The 17029-nt window shown below is 45.8% G+C and overlaps 1 protein-coding gene across 2 annotated transcripts in view; it reads right to left on the bottom strand.

The window, feature by feature from the left end:
- Window positions 1–145: 145 nt before the first annotated feature.
- VANGL1 (VANGL planar cell polarity protein 1) overlaps window positions 146–17029 on the bottom strand; it is a 62441-nt gene continuing 45557 nt past the window's right edge. Inside the window, exons 5-9 of one of the 2 annotated variants that reach the window (XM_055402028.2) lie at window positions 15058–15191; window positions 13957–13995; window positions 13512–13644; window positions 11889–12123; window positions 146–7279 (exon numbers count right to left, since the gene is read on the bottom strand). In XM_055402028.2, the coding sequence (XP_055258003.1) occupies window positions 7019–7279; window positions 11889–12123; window positions 13512–13644; window positions 13957–13995; window positions 15058–15191 (802 nt within the window). In that variant the 3' untranslated portion in view covers window positions 146–7018. The remainder of the gene's footprint in view (window positions 7280–11888; window positions 12124–13511; window positions 13645–13956; window positions 13996–15057; window positions 15192–17029) is intronic. The other variant, XM_055402029.2, reaches the window with a different exon arrangement.

Genomic DNA, 17029 nt, shown 5'->3' with positions numbered 1-17029 from the left:
CTGAAAAATATATATGCAGGTATGTATAACTGAATCATTTTGTTGTACACCTGAAATAAACACAACATTATAAATCAACTCTATCTCAATAAATAAATAAACTTTTTAGATTGAAGTAATCACATTAAAAAAAAGTAACAAAATGTAATTTGGGATTTCAGTTTATTTTCCAAGTTTTACAGTATAAAAAATGTAACATGTAAAGTGTTTTACAGTTCATTGGAACTGGAGACCCAAAAGAGAACAAAATAACTTGGATACCAGGTACACCATGCCCCTCATAGACTCTAACTTTGTTACTGACGTTACAATGAGAAGAGGCTTCACAGGGTACACCTTATGAATGTATGTAAATGTACTTGGGCAGATGGTTGCTGGTAGTGTAATTCATTCATTCACATATTTGAAACGTCTCAACAAAGCCCACCACCCAGTTTATGCAAGAAGTCACACTCAGACTTTGTCATACCTATCTAGTGACTGCGAACTTTGCTAACCAGCCAAACTGCCCCTCCTGGTTACAAAGTGCAGTATTAACTAATAAGAGAGAACACAGAAGACCCCTGGCCACATCTCTGCACAGTAATGGCTCCATCAGATAGAGACAGATGGTTTCCTTACTGAACTTGCTGGACTGATACTGGATTCTAAATCCAGAAATGTAAAGTTCTTTCAACACAAAAGTGATTGTTAAATAAATTTTCCTTGAGTAAGACCCGGTCCCATTTCTCTCTGGTCTTCTCCCTAGCATCTCTGCTGAAGAAGTGGTCATGACAACACGAGTTAACTCACCACTCCAGTGAGCCTGTATCCACCGCTGCCCTCATCTTGGCTGGAGTCCGGCAATAGTTGTCATAAACAACTTCTTGAAAATCAAATTTTGTTAATTATGTCATAATTTAGGAGTCCCAGAGGAGTTTGCTATTTAGCTAAAGCCTACTGTGAATCCATTATAATGATAAGGAATTATTAGCACACTTTGGATTTTTTTTTAGAACGATAATCAATGCTAAATGAATACTCTATTATTTCTATAACTGTGGGGCACTGGCAAATGAAAAGTGACAGCCACTTTTTTCCACCTGATCCCTGGAATGGTGATAATGTGTAACTAAGTTCCCTATAACATGAATTGAACTCGACTTGACACCTGCAGATCAGATGTCCAGGTCCTATTACTAATTCCCTGAGCAACAGTCTCTGGTCCCTAGATATGAAGCTTTCCCAAGGTGAGGGCTTTGGGGGGTTTAAGTACCCCTAAAGGATGCCCTCTTTCAGAGTGAAAGTTCATGTCCCCAAGGGAAAACTCAGATAAGTACAAGCAAATATAAAACCAGACACTGTATATTCAACTATTTTTATCCAAACATTATTTCAGTGCCAAAAGAAGTGCCAAAGACACTCAAGATAAAAGCCTGGGGGTTGGTCACATTTGTCTCCAGGGCTTAAGATAAGAGCGTTTTTATCCCACCAAAACAAGGACAAAACACTGATGTTTTCAAGCTGAGAGACATATCAATTGTAGATTCCCGGTGCCATACTGGGAATAACATTTGATTGTGCTGCTTCAGGTATCAGAAATCTGCAGTTGTGCTGGAGCGCTCTAAAACAACTCATTGAAGAGGTTTATGTTTCAGGTGATACAAAACAAATTGGGTTATCTAAGGAGAAATGGGACAGGCCTGGTAAAAGGGACACAGAGTACTAAAATCTACTTTTAGTCAGTAGTTTTACATTTTTTACCTACCCTTTGAAAATGTGTCGTGCTCATTCCTAGTAAGTATTGGGTTGTTCAAAAAGTTCCTCTGGGTTTTTCTATACCCTCTTATGGAAAAATCTGAGCAAACTTTTTAGTCAACCTAATAGCAAAGCTGAGAGGTGTGTCATCTTTCCCTTCCTATCCTCCACCGAAAGCAAACAGCAGGCAAGAAGAAGGTAGTTTATGTGCAACAGAAACCTCAAGACAGTGGAAGAGAGGCAAACGGTGTGTTCAGAGTCCTGGTTTAGGTCTCTTGATTAAAACTCTTGAGGACAAATGTGGGGGAAAACAGTGTGATGCGAAATGCTTGCTGAGAACAAGGAAGTCAGGCATGAAGGCCGGGGGCTCCAGTCCCAAACCTCCCTTGGCTGGGGCTGCAGGCAGTCTCTCCCCCACCTCAACAAGGAGGGGGGGGACGCTGTTGGGGCACAGCGTTGACAAAGCACCAGGAAGAGGCCTCCTCAGGTTAGGAGGGGGCCAGGTCAGCCCCAGCACACCTCCCCAAGGTACACGTCTGCCCAAGCCAGCAGGGCGGGAGTGGAAGGGTGGGAGGGGCAAAAACAAAAGTGACTGCCAGGAACAACAGAACCCAAGTTCCACGGCAAGTGCAGCACTGGCAGGGCTGGTTTTCCTAGAGGAAGGGGAATTTTCAACTTCTTTCCATCAAAAGTCCTGAGAAAATCTGCCAGTGCCACGGGGCAGCTTTCCTTGGAGCCTTAGTCTGGGTACAAACCCAAAGTTAAAGAGAAGCAATTCCACCTCCAATGAAGCCCCCTCCCCAGGTTCTGATTCAAGGTTAAGTGTCCTCTGGTTCTCTCTCCTCCACATCCAGAAAATGCCAAATTATAGGTAATACCTCAAGGTACAGTGACCAAGAGATTGGAGTCAAACATTAGATGTGAAATTTCATTTATTAGCTGTGAGGTTTTAGGCACGTTCTCCTCTGATCATCCTTGTTCTCACCTGTAAAACGGAGATAACCCCTGATTTAAAGGAATTCACATTCGAGGACTGCATCTAACATAACAATAGCTGATAAACACACCCTATTACCCTTCTCTTCCTTCTTTGGCCCAAATATGTTTTGTCAAAAATGTGATCCAAAATCTAATTTTCTGGGCATCCACTTGATTAAAGCTCAATAATGTAGTGTCTATGGTCCCTAATACAACTACCACACTGACTACCATTCAAAAATTGTACTATCGGCTTAAGAAAACAACTCATATTTCATTTACAATGGATTAGGACCATAATGTTACACAGGAGTAAATTCATGGTAGTGATTTTCTTTTTTTTTTTTTTTTTGGTAAAACAAGATCTATAAAGTACAAACACTACCCAGAAATAAATCACTCAACAACTGCAGGGTCTCTGCTGGACTATTTAAATATTATGGCACCATTTCTGTGCTTTTAATCCTAAACTTTTTTTAAATGAAGTTCAGTTTTTAAGTTAGATCAAGAAACCTACAGTAAGGCTTCCGGGGTACTGAAGTTGGAGCAGTCGCTTATCGTGGAGTTGGACATTTCTTTCTTTGTTTTTGTCTTCAGGTCATAGGGTCCAGAGGCAAGGAAGAGTCTAATGGACTTGCCTGGAGGCCAGCAGTGCTCTAGAGACCTCACTGTGCTAAAGTCATTTACTCCCGGGGAGAAGCCAGTGTCACTGAGGCAAAGGAGCGAAGGAAGGGAGGAAGAGGCAACTGGCTTTAGAGTACCCTCCCAGAAGATGGGTGTTGTTAGGAAACCTCTCGAACACAGGGCCTACGTAGAAACACACGGACTTTCACACACTCATTCACATAAACCCATCCACAAGTTATCTGCTGAGATACACACCAGTCTTGCTACAGACAGCACAGATGATCAGATGGCTAACATAAACATGCCGTCCATCCGGTAGTTACACGCAAGAGAAATGCTCACACACATTGCAACACACAGCCACAAACAACTATGCATCCCTGTGTAAGCACCCTTACACAGCAGGGTTCCCATAGATGAGGGTAAACCAAGGACTCGATTTTGCTGATTTCACTGAGCAACTGCAACAGGCACTCTCCCAGGGGCGGGTTATCAGTTTCTGTCAGCCTAATAGGCTTTGCAGGGTTACAGCCTCATCTAAATACAGGAGGCTGTAAAGCAACCAGGAGACAAGAGAATGAGAGCACTCAACTACCACCACCTATGGTGAGGAGAGGGGAACATCTCCCCCACTGGACGTACACCCACACAGTCACGATCTCCCCACTGCAAGAGGTCCGAGCTCCGGCAACGAGCCTCAGCACAGCACACACACGTATGAGGGCCACCTCCTCTATTCACTGGCTGTACAGAATTTGTCCGGTCTACAGATTTGAAAAGGAGAGAGAGGGAGATGATGGTATTTGGACAATAAAACTGGGCAAGCATTTTCTCTAGGGCTTACTTTATAAACTTTAGCAAAAGCATTACATGCTTTGACTTAGCTGATGATGCAAAGGATGAATCAATCACAAAACCTAAAAATCCCTTCCAGCTCTAAGAATGCAGACTTTAATGTCCATGACATGGACATTAAAAGTTGGCATTATCTTCAAAAGTACCCACTTAAAAACTGAAATTAGATATCTACTGGTTAAAACATCAGGAGGGAAGAGAGCGACCTCAGAGACACACTCCCCATTAAGTTTTTCTACTTACTGTTTAATGTTCACATTTTAATAACTTAGGTTCGCTATAGAAAATCCATAAACATTTAAGGCAAAAAAATCCTGTCTCCCTCAGTGCAGATTTATCTAATTCTACTAGCACAGTTTACCCCTTTTAAAAAGAATAGCTGATTGACTCCAAGAACTGAAAAAGAAATGCACTGTGTTCAACTGTGTGATACAGTTTTTCTGAAACCTTCAAATTTTTAAAATGGCATCTACATTGTTCCCACTGCACCAGTAACTCAAGTTATTAAGAGTTTGCAAGTGCAAAGGCTTGATACAAAGATCCTGCATTTTATTATGTTATTCTTTCAAAAAGGACTCAATACAAAGTCAGCATTAAAAAAAAATCGATACTCAATTTAAAACAGAAACAGTAATTTCAGGAAGTCTGACATTCTCCTATGCGAAGACTGGGAGAGAGAGAAAGGGGTGGGGAGAGAAAAAATTCCTTAACTTGAACCTTTCTTCACCCTGCTGGTAAGGCAGGCACCCAAACCATGACTCCAACTTAACCCCTTCTGGACTGGTAATTGAAGACAGGGTTGGAAGCAGTCTTATGGAACGCTGATGGATAGTGTCATTATTAACCATATGCATATACACGTATGGCACTTCTATTGCTGGGTTCCTGATGCAGCAGCCTCTGACACGTTTAGTCTGAGACCATATAACCTTTATGTCGCCCAAGTCTCACTGTACATTCACCATCCCTTGCCCAGTCTCCCAAAATAGATTCCTGAGAAAGACATCATCATAAGGAATGTCCAGTTTGAAGGGGACCTAAAGGCAAAACTAAGAAGAACAAAAGCACCACGGTTACATGGTAAGTGTTTTTCATAAACGAAAACCATGCAGTAAAATAGTACATCTTGGCTCCACTCCATACTGACCAGTTTTTCCTCCTTTTCCAACACATCTTCTTTCTGACCTGAAGGCTGTGGATTCAAGACGGCTGTTTACTTTTTCAGATATAGGTGTGTGACAAACAGCCAAAGCCGTTTGGTTTCAGACAATAATAACAAACACTGCACCCTCCCTGGATAAACCAGTCAGAATACATGGGAACACATACGAAAAGAGCATTGGACAGTGTTTTCCATGGCTAAAGAAAGGTGACTGGTTAGCCTGACCACCAGGAAAAAGCAGGAGTGAATATTTGGCAAAAGTCTGCGGTAGATACTGGAAGGCAGATGCAGGAACTGAAGACTGCTGCAGGGCTCTGCCTCACGGCACCTCCTCCTAGAATATGGCCCAGTGGCTCCCCAGGCCTGGGAAAGCCCACAGAAACCAGCTGTATCTAAGAACAGACCAGACAGGCATCGCTTGAATTCTAAGATCGTCTCCCTACTTTCCTTTCCCCGAATTCTGGATCTTGCCTATTCCCTCTCCACACCTGGCTACCAACGGCAAGTAATTTAGCACCAGGGCCTAAATCAGCCCCTTTCCGGGCAGTAAGGGGCAGAGGCAATGAGCACACAGTGACGGGGGTCAGAAGTCAGGGGCTGGACACTGCAGCTGTCCCTTGGCAAGGCAGCTTGCTATGGAGCTTTGTGAGGACATATCTCCTGGGAAATAGAGGCTCCGAGCCGAACATGCCAGCCCCAGAGTCACAGTGTGGGTCTCTCCCTGGTGGATGTGGAGCAACTGGAGGAGGATCAGGAGGGGAGAAGCTCCCGCCGCAGCCTAAAGGGAACATCCTAGCAGGCATGCTCTCCCTGGGACCTACCTGGTGGGCACACCACCCTTTCCTACACAAACGAACAATCCATGGGGTGAACCCGAGGTTGTGCATGGAGCCCAAGGGCACCATGAACAGCCAGGTCCTCTGTGGCTCTGGAGACTGGGCTCCTGGCCAGACCTGCTGGCCAGGATGGAGAGAAGACAGGTGGGCCATCATAGTGTTAAGAAAGGGCTACCTGCTCAAGCCAGCAGGCAAGCAGGTCAGAACTAGGGCAGGCAAATTCTCTCTTTGGGAAAGAAAACAAACCCAAATCATGAAGAGCTGTAAACTGACAGTGCACGTTTGTCATTTTGATCCTTCTCCGCAGAACCTAAGGCAACAGAGAACGGAGACGAAGGCAGGCGTTTCATGAACAGCCCATGGCTCCCGTGGTGCTGGACGTTTACATACACAAACACGTGTGGACAGGTCCTGTCGGGTTCCCTGAAACAGGATGAAGATGTGTGCCCTCCAGGCCCAGGAGTGGGACGGCCGGAAGCCAGGGCAGGGCCGGGTGCTGGACGAGAGGCAGGGGCGAGTCGTAAGGCAAGGTTCCTAAGAACCTCCAGCTCCGCTTTGGTTTGCAGCTGTCACAGAAAACGCCAGGGAACCGCTTCTGGAGATGGCCCATCCCCAAGTCAGATGTCATCAGTCACTTTCTTCCAGGATGGCCATCTTCTGCTTCCTTCCGAATAAAGTGCAGATGGTCAAAGGACCCTGGTTTCTCATGTGCCAGCTCAGTCAGCCATGAAGAATAATAAAAACAAAGATGCCCCTCTGGTATACATATATATCTCTATATATATTCTTTCTTTTTTTTAATAAAACCACAAATATAGAACTTTTAAACCGACGTCTCGGACTGCAAGCGAAGGACAAATTTGTGAGATTTGGGGTCTATGAACTCTTCCGAGAGCATGATGAACGGAATTTTCTTCACATTGACGACGAGGCTGAAGTCCAAGCATTTGAGGACAAAAACGAGTCCATCCCGCAGCCCGTTGGTCACAGCCTCGTCACTGACGAGCCGCCACTGCGTGGAGAGCCAGCGCTCCCGGTCATACTGCAGCGTGGGGCCGGCGCCGAGGTACCGTTCGAGGAAGGCCTGTAAGGACAGCAGAGATGCTGTTAGGGAGGGAACGCCCACTGCAGGCGGCGCTGCCAAACTCCCAGTCTTGGGGGAAAAGCATCCTCCTAACAAACTGGGACAGCCCGGCTGATCCTATACCAATTCCATCAGACCTGCACAAGAGTCCTTTGCTGGGGAGAGAAGGCTTCCTGACTTTCTCTCTCCAGCCAGAGGGTGCAGACAGTGGTAAGCACAGGGCGAGGAAGGCTGGTACCCACGTGAGCCGCTGCTGAGGCACCAGCCCCATCCAAGGACCCGGGCCCCACGCCATATGCCTCAGCCTGTACCTGTTCATAGGTTGGTCTCCTCCCATCCTGAGAGCTCCTCGGGGCAAGTGCCAGGCACAGAGAAGCATTCTGGCAATGTGAGTGGAAGAAATACAGGGATGTACCTGCTCACACAAAAATGCATGCTCTGCATTCACTGCTATGTGCCTTTGGACAAGCCGGTTAACCCGTGAGTGGAGCAGATGGCAGCAGGAATGCACAGAATGGCTGTGAGGACAGAATGGTTAACCTGAACCATGTCACGGTGCAAGACAAGGATGGCTATCTGACTTTGGATGGAGCGTGCACGTGGCAATCCAAGGGCTGGCCAGGCCCTGCATCCACCTCCCTGCCCCAAGCCCTTGGCTCCAGGAGCACTGAGTCCCACGGGTGGGATATCCCCCTTGACATGTGCCATTCCTCCTGCTGAAGGTCGTCCTTCGGCAAATTCCTCCTGGCTCTTTAAATTTTCTCAAACTGCTCGCTGAGCCTCTCAGAGAGGTGAACATGTCCTCCTGTAAGTGCCTATAATCATGGGCATGACTCCCATGTGATATTCTACTTTCTGAACAATTACTGCTGACTGCTTGTCTGAGCCCCACACTAAACTATCCTCTCCTGAAGGGCAAGAACTATTTTTTCAATATGAATTTCCCATGCGTCTGGCCTATGCTGGAGGCTCAACTGCATGTGTGTTACACCAATAAATATATTGCTTTAGCTGTGAGAAAGAAAAATGAACAAACCAGGGATACAGACAGAAAATATTAGGATGCATCACCCTGGTCCTAAACAAAGCGGTGTCCTCATCATCCATACCTTACTGCTGCCAGATACAATATTTCTACCTGTAAGTATATACTCTGAGGCAGAAAGGAGAGCTGTGCCTCTACTATAACACGCACTTGTATAAAATTAGTTCTTATATGGAAATTCCCCAGCAGTCCAGTGGTTAGGACTTGGTGCTTTCACTGCCAGCCCCTGATTCAATCCCTGGTTGGGAAACTAAGATCCCACAGGCTGTGCAGTACAGCCAAAAAAAAAAAAGCTTTTATGAATCATAAGGAAAAGAAACAGAGAAATGAAACTAAGAAGATAACTTATAAAATAGAAACAAGATATGCAAAGATACTCTATCACATTAACAGTTAAAGAAAAGTGGAAGTGTTAGTTGCTCAGTTGTACCTGACTCTTTGCGGCCCCATGGGCTGTAGCCCGCCAGGCTCCTCTGTCCATGGGATTCTCCAGGCAAGAACACTGGAGTGGATTGCCATGACCTTCTCCAGGGGATCTTTCCGATCCAGGTATCAAACCCAGGTCTTGTGCGTTGCAGGTGGATTCTTTACCATCTTAGCCACCAGGGAAGCCCATAGTTAAAGAAATATGAATTCAAACAGTAAAACAACATATTTCCCTCCTCTAGGATGCATGCATGCTAAGTCACTTCAGTTGTGTCTGACTCTTTGCAACCCTATGGACTGTAGTCCGCCAGGCTCCACTGTCCATGGGATTCTCCAAGCAAGAATACTGGAGTGGGTTGCCATGCACTCCTCCAGAGGATCATCCCAACCCAAGATCAAACCCGCATCTCTTACGTCTCCTGCATCGGCAGGCGGGTTCTTTACCACTAGCACCACCTGGGAAGCATCATGCTCTTAGATGAGCGTGATTAAAAAAGAGTTATAACACCCAATGCTGTCAAGTGTGTGTGTGGGGAAATAAACAAATAATCAGTCTCATATCCTACAGGCAGAAATATAATACGGTAACACCCCTTAGAAGGATAATTTGGCAAGATGTGTACCTTTGATCCAGCTATTCCTCTACTAGATATTGATCCCTCAGAAATACTTGCATATATGCATGAAAACATATGTATAAAAAGAGAGATTCATTGCAACACTGTTTAGACCCGGGGCTGGCAAACTTTCCTTTAAATGTAAATATTTTTGGCTTCGCAAGGCACACACTGTCATAACTACTCAACTCAGCCACAGCAGAGAGAAAGCAGCAGTACACAATCTGTAAACAAAAGGGTGTGGTTGTGACCCAATAAAACTCGATTAACAAAAACCACCAACTCCTAGTTTAGACTAACGGAAGATCTTAATCCAAATGTGCATTCGTAGGCCGTCCGTTAAACAAACCATGATATTCAGAGGAACAGGACACAGCTATTAAAGGGAATGAGGGAAATCTGTATGACAAGAGATGGGGAAGTACTGACAGGAAAAGACAGCCAAGAACAGCTTTAAGTGAAAAAACCAAATTTCCAAACTATACCTATATGGGATGAGATTCCCATTTCCTTTTTTTGTTGTTTTGTTCGTTTCTGCTTTAAGCGCACACACACACACACCTGAAAGAATATAAACCCGTTCTTTATATTAGTAGGAACTGTCTCGGTGGCAGGGATGAGAACTTCACTTCGTACATTATACTTCTCTTTAATGTTTGGATTTTTATATAAAGATTATTAGTTTTAATTTGGAAAAGTTTACTTTTTTAAGTGAGAAAGAAAGCAACCAGTAAACTTTAAAGCCTGGAGGAAAGAGGAAAATAACCACTTCCATTCTATGTGGTATGAGCTATCCCTTTGCATAGGCAGGCATGCTGTACTCACTTGCAACCACAGTGCTCATTCATTTTTGCATTCTGCTTTTTGTAACTTAATATTCTAACAGATTCTTCCACATTTTAAGAGGTGATATACCATGATTTGTAAGCCACTGTTCTGTTTTTAAGTTATTTCCAGTTTGGAGCTAATAAAGATTATTTTGCAAAATAATCCACATATACATTAGTGTGTATCGCTGACTGTGCTAAGTCCTTTTTCTAGGAGGGGGATTAATGAACCAAAGAATACGGAAAATGTTATGACTTCTTACTGAATATCTCCATATTGCTTTCCTAGGGTTTGATAAGGTTAGTGACTGCAGCCAGCAGTTGTATATGTATGGGGCAATGTGTGAACACAGGCCTTTACACCAATAACATCACTACCAGTGTTACATGCAAACCATATGCCAAGCTCATTTACTCTCTACCACATGATTTACATGTCATGCTGCCATATTTAATATAATTCTCATACAATGATCCTATCAGGTAGATACTATTATTATCTCCATTTTATAAAAGAGGGAACAAGTGTAGAGTAACTTAGGCAAAGTCACAAACCAATTAGGTGGTGGAGTCAGAATCTGAATCCACTTCTGTCTGAAAAGGTCATTGGCTGAACACTTTATTCTGCCTCCTTGGCCACAGCCCTCTAGTAGACACGTGGCTGTTCTTTGCATCATCCCCAAAAGCGTGCTCATGTCATAATGATCCAGAAGATCACTTAGTAAAACTAACCCCCCAACAGCCAAAACGCCAAACAAAGTGAGAGCACGGTTTCTACCCCTGATGATAATGGCTATTTATTTGGTCCTTACATTATGACACATGCTGTTTTAAGCACTTCACAGGATGAACTCTCTTAGTTCTCACAACAACCCCATGAGGTAGACATTAGCATCATTCCCAATTTACAGACTAGGAAACTGAGGCACAGAGCCAGTAAGCTCATGGCCCAAGGTTTCCCACTAGCTGATGGAGGTGCCAGGTTATAACAAATCAACTCAGGCCCAGGATATACAGAGTACCCTGAATTACTACCTGGGCTGTCTTTAGTGAAAGTCGCTCAGTCGTGTCTGACTCTTTGCGACCCCATGGGCGGGCTCCAGGCCACAATACTGGAGTATCTAGCCTTTCCCTTCTCCAGGGGATCTTCCCAACCCAGGGACTGAACCCAGGTCTCCCGCATTGCGGGGAGATTCTTTACCCGCTGAGCCACAAGGCAAGCTGTCTTTAAGTGAAAGTTTTTTCTCTGCTTGAATCCAGAAGCCTTCAATTGAAAGGCACATTTAAAAAACAAGTGTATCTGGGAAGGAGGGTGGGATGTCTGGAGAGAGTAACAGGAAAACATACATTACCATATGTAAAATAGCCAATGGGAATTTGCTCTATGACTCAGGGAACTCAAACTGGAGGGGTGGGACAGGGAGAGAGGTCTAATAGGGAGGGGACACATGTATACCTATGGCTGATTCATGTTGATGTTTGGCAGGAACCAACACAATTCTGTAACGTAATTATCCTTCAACTAAAAAATTAATAAATTTTTTAAAAAAAGGAAACAAAAAACTGCACCAAAATAACATAAAATAAGCAAGAAACATTAATTCTTATCAGTGGGTACTTTAGAGAAACCTTTGATTTTATCATTCCTGACAACACCCTAAAATGGGATTTGCAAGCTCGGCGCCAAGACGCACCTTTGGGGTCATGCTGTGGGTGATGCAGAAGGCCAGGTGCTGCAGAATGCTCTCCATGCTGTGGTAGTTCTGCTGCCGAGTGGTGCGCAGGTACTTCTGCAGAGCCCGGGCCATGGACGGGAAGATGGCCTGGGCGGCCTCCCTGGGGTCCATCACCTCCCCTGGGGCTTTCTGCTGCTCCTCAGCCTGGAGACGCTGGATGTGGATGAAGGCCTCCTCCACTGCGACCACCAGCCTGGAGGCAATGGAACGTGATAATCAGACAGCAGTGCGGGGCTTGAGGACAGAGTCACACAGAATGTGGGCGGAGGACTCCCAGTCTGCCGCCAGCTGGCCCAAGGCTCCCGGCCTCGGGTGTCACCCCAGACAACAGGGAGGTGAGGGAAGGGGAAAGAAGACAAAGGCAAAAGCAACACGTGGAATGGGGGCTCCGGGGTGAGGAGGGAGGAGGCTGGGGCTGCGGAGATGACTCCTAATCTCAGTTCTGCCACTAATTTGCTTGGAAGACTCACTACAAGGAAGGGTGAGAGGAAAAGAGTTTTAAGGCCCCTCAAACTGTGGCTGCAAAAGACTCTGCATGCCCTGAGGGCTGGCGAGTGGTACAGAAGCAGCTTTATGGAGAACCAGAGCTGCAACCTCTCCATCCGGCCGCCCACACCAGCAGCCCCAGGGAACAAAGAAGGAAGGGGCCCAGCACGTAAGATGAAAACCATCTTTGTCCACTTCAGCTAAAGCGATCAGCTCTTGAAGACCAGCAAGGGCCTGGGGATAGAGGGCGGGCCAGTCAAAGTGTGGGCTGAAGGCCAGCAGCTTCATCATCAGTGGGGAATTTTTAAGAAATGTAAATTCTTGGGTGGGCCCCACTCCAGACCTACTGGAAAGTAAGTAACCTTTGCGGGTGGGGCCGGAACCTGAGACCTGTGTTTTAACAAGTCCTCCTGGTGATGCTTTTGCATGCTACAGTTTGAGAAAACAAGAGCGAGATTCCCTCCAACGGCCCAAGCAGGTTGTGTTTATAAACTAAAATTTCATTCTCGTTAAAAAAAAAAAAAACAAAGTCTTAAGAGAACAGACTTTTGGTTGCCAAAAGGGAGGGAGGTGGATGAGGGACAGATGGGGAGTTTGAGATTAGATGCAAACTATTCTATGTAGGAGGGCTTTCCTGTTGGCTCAGAAGATAAAGAATCCGCCTCAAGGCAGGAGACCCAGTTTGATCCCTAGGTTTGGGAAGATCCCCTGGAGGAGGGGATGGCAACCCACTCCAGTATTCTGGCCTGGAGAATCCCACGGACAGAGGAGCCTGGCGGGCTACAGTCCATGGGTCGCAGAGTCAGACATGACTGGAACGACTTAACACGCACGCACATCATATGTAGGATGGATGAACAACAAGGTCCCACTGAATGGCACAGGGAACTATATTCAAAATCTTGTGATAAACCATAACAGAAAAAATACGAAAAAGAATGTATATGTACGTATAACAATCACTTTGCTATACAGTAGAAATTAACATGACATTGTAAATCAACTACATTTCAGTAAAATAAATTTTTAAAAGAGTCGTGTACGTTAAAAAAGAAAGCCTGGTTGGGGTGCTGGTGTGGGGGCTGGGCAGCGTACCTTGCTCTCCGCTTCTTCACCCGCCGCTCGTGTTCCGCCTCCTCATAATACAACTCGTTGTGACTCGAGTCCCTGCGCCGAGCAGCTGCGGCGATCATCGCCCGGGACTGACCAGTGGCATTGTTACTGGGGCCTTTGGGTGAAAGGACGGTGAAGGAAGGACAGTTTTAATGCCTTGGGGTGAGAAACAGCAGAAAACTAGTCCACAGTCTGTCAGTACCATCTGCACAACCCCTGTGAAGCGCATATACAAATCCCAAAGGTAACCTCCCAGAAAGATGAACATGACCCCTGCTCTGTGCTCAAAATGCTCACAAGAAGAAGGCAACCTTCTGAAACCCCATGGAAATGGAAAAAAAAAAAAAAAAAACTCCACAGGAGATGAAGAACGCTTGACAATTAAAATGCTGACCCATAATAAGAGTGTGCTGAAGATGTTATTTACCATCTGCCACAGGAAGTTCCAGTTTGGCCATCAGAGCAGCTGGAACATGCATTTCAGCGGTGCGACAATGGGAGAGAATGAAAGCGATGGGGAGAAAAGGACAGAGAAAAGAGTCAACGCCCACAGACACTGACCATGTTCCCGCTGGAGTGTCGTGGCAGCCACAGCTGTTACAGAAAAGACCCAGGCTCGGGGCTTGCAAAATGTCATGTTCACTAAGACAGACCTGGAACTCCTGGTCTCATGGCCCTGACCATGGATCGCCTGAACTTTTCAGAAGGACAAGGCAGATCGCAGGGTCTCTTATGTAGTATCTACTTAATGGCTTGGCTGGCTGATGGGATTCTGCACTAAGTTTTCAGATCACAGGTGAAATTTACCAATCCTTTAGGAGTCACAAGAGAGTGAACATCTCATGTAGTCAAAAGGATTTAAAAAAACCAGGGAGGATATGGTCACCCAAACTGATACCACCTATAAATTACTTGACTTGTTAACAACATGATCCTCTTCTAGACTGCAAAGCTCTTGCCCTGACCCAAGGTGTCCTGCAAGTAATGATACCGTGTCCTGTTTCTTGCACTTACCCATCTGATAGCCTGAAACACAGCTCTGATGTCCCCACCCTGGCCTCTGGCCTCCCTCCACCCACTCAACCCCAGCTCCCAACCAGGACTGAGAAACGCCTGTAAGAACCTCACCAGATGCCTAAACTGGGAGTTACAGTCTTAACAGACTGGGGTAGCTGAATCTTCTGGTAATTTATCCAAATTTTGAAAAGCAGCCTTTTCCTATGAGCTCTCAATGTATGATGTTCACAGCAGGAGGCAGAAAAACTACATCACTATTGTTCCATGTAGTTTTCATAAAATCTCAAGAGGAATGAAACTCCCACACATGTAGACTGTAAATCAACATTTTTGTAAAAATATGTTTGCCAGCAAAAAAAAAAAAGAGGAAAAGAAAAAATTGTTCTGACATGAGAATGTACCATAAAGGCAAACTGTGAGAGGAACAGAACCAAATGGAACACAGAGTTTAATCTGTGCAGCTGTCCACCTGCTCCCACACCCACCAGACACATCACTTCAAGGCACATACCATCTACGTTGTAGACTTTCAGCCCGGCCATGTGCTTGGCTGCTCGGAATTTGGAGGCTGTTAGGAGGTTGGGGTTATAGATGGAGAAATCTTTATAGTAATTTTCCAGAACCACCAACGCTGCTCGCTGGATACTGAGAAAAGAAGATAAAATTAATGCAGTTTTTTTCCCAGTAAGGTCCTATGTGGAAAAAAAAAAATCATCTTTTAGAGTCAAGTAAAATAAAAAAACAGCAGCAAAATAAAAAAAAAAAAAACCACCAAAGACAGCCTCATACAGAAGGCTCCTGGGTTTCACCACATCTTCTGTCTCCAGGATGAAAATTTAAAGATGAAACTACGCCCCATCGTCCACTGGATTCTACGTCTTCTCCCAGGCCACATCACTAGCCACATCAAATGTAGCCAACAGGTAAGAAGGGAATGTTATAACTTCTCATTTAGATTTGCTTAGGCGACACAGAACGATCCTCATTTTTCCAGTTTACAGAAGAGCAAAATAAGGACCCCCCCGCCAAAGGTCAAGAGACTTACAGATGGCCTCAGAGCTACTGAGTGAAAGAACGAAGCATAGATTAAGTTTCTCAGGTTCCAGAGCAGTGTCTCCACATACACCTCACTGCCCCCCCGTGGAAAGAAGGTAGGGTTTTCAGTTTTCTGTAGCTCAGACACCTGCACAGAGCAGAGTGCACTGGGAAGATGCTAGCTGCAGACACCTCCTTCTCTTAGCCCCATCCACCCCAGGCCAGCGAGAACTCCCTCTTCCAGAGGAAGTAAGACCCTTTTCCCTCCCCTGAGGTCTCAGCTGAGACCGCCTTCTTTCTTGGTCTGCAAGTCCTCCAGCTCCATGAGTTGCTGCCTCCGGTCCTCCAAGAGGGTATGTGAAGGGGACTCTCCCTGCCAGTGTCCTGAGATCGCTAACCTGTGCTTTGCTTGGCCCCTCTGCGAGTAGTGGAGGAGCAGAGAAGAGGTGGCAGGGTGGGGTGGGGGCACTGGGGCACCTATACTCGGTATCGGTCGCAAAAAACAGGTTCTCAGTCACAGATGCAGGACACTCCCCACTTCAAAGAGTGACCTATACTAACACAGCCAGGGATTTTACATACCTCATCTCACCTGACACTCGCAATCATTCAAGGGGAGAAAACCAAGGCTCAAAAATCTATGACCTGCTGGCAGGACAACCACTGCCGAACAGCAGCCTTGGAACTTCAATCTGGATCTCCATCCTCTAACCTGTGCCCCTTCTCCAGATGTGCGGCTGCTGTAGGACAGTGCACGTAAGCACCAACTTCCCAGGTCTCTTAGATGTTTGCTAACCACTGGTATGCTGCTGCTGCTGCTAAGTCGCTTCAGTCGTGTCCGACTCTGTGTGACCCCATAGACGGATGCCCACCAGGCTCCCCCGTCCCTGGGATTCTCCAGGCAAGAACACTGGAGTGGGTTGCCATTTCCTTCTCCAATGTGTGAAAGTGAAAAGTGAAAAGCGAAAGTGAAGTCGCTCAGTCGTGTCCTACCCTTAGCGACCCCACGGACTGCAGCCCACCAGGCTCCTCCATCCATGGGATTATCTGTATCCTGCCCTTTATATTTGTCTTCTTGCTTCCCTGCTAAAGTGTGTGTGTTAAGTCACTTCAGTAGTGTCTGACTCTTTGAGACCCTATGGACTTTAGCCCACCAGGCTCCTCTGTCCATGGGATTTTCCAGGCCAGAATAGTGGAGAGGGTTGCCATTTCCTACTCCAGGGGATCTACCCAACCCAGGGATCGAACTCAAGTCTCCTGCAGCTCCTGCATTGAAGGCAGACTCTTCCCCGCTGAAGCAGATGCGCTTTTAAGGATTATTTACAATAGCCTGGGCACAGGACACAACTGCCTTTAATTGCTAGAGGATTCCATTGCCTGCTACAGCTCTCCAACAGACTCAGGGATCTTCACACCAAGACAAGATAGCCCCTAACCCATCAGTTTGA

This window comes from Moschus berezovskii, chromosome 4 (genome assembly GCF_049115385.1).
Source record: "Moschus berezovskii isolate FMDL1 chromosome 4, NW_MosBer_1.0, whole genome shotgun sequence".
Lineage (NCBI taxonomy): Eukaryota > Metazoa > Chordata > Mammalia > Artiodactyla > Moschidae > Moschus > Moschus berezovskii.
The sequence above is the reverse complement of the archived record's forward strand: the minus strand, read 5'-3'. Positions and strand labels throughout refer to the sequence as shown.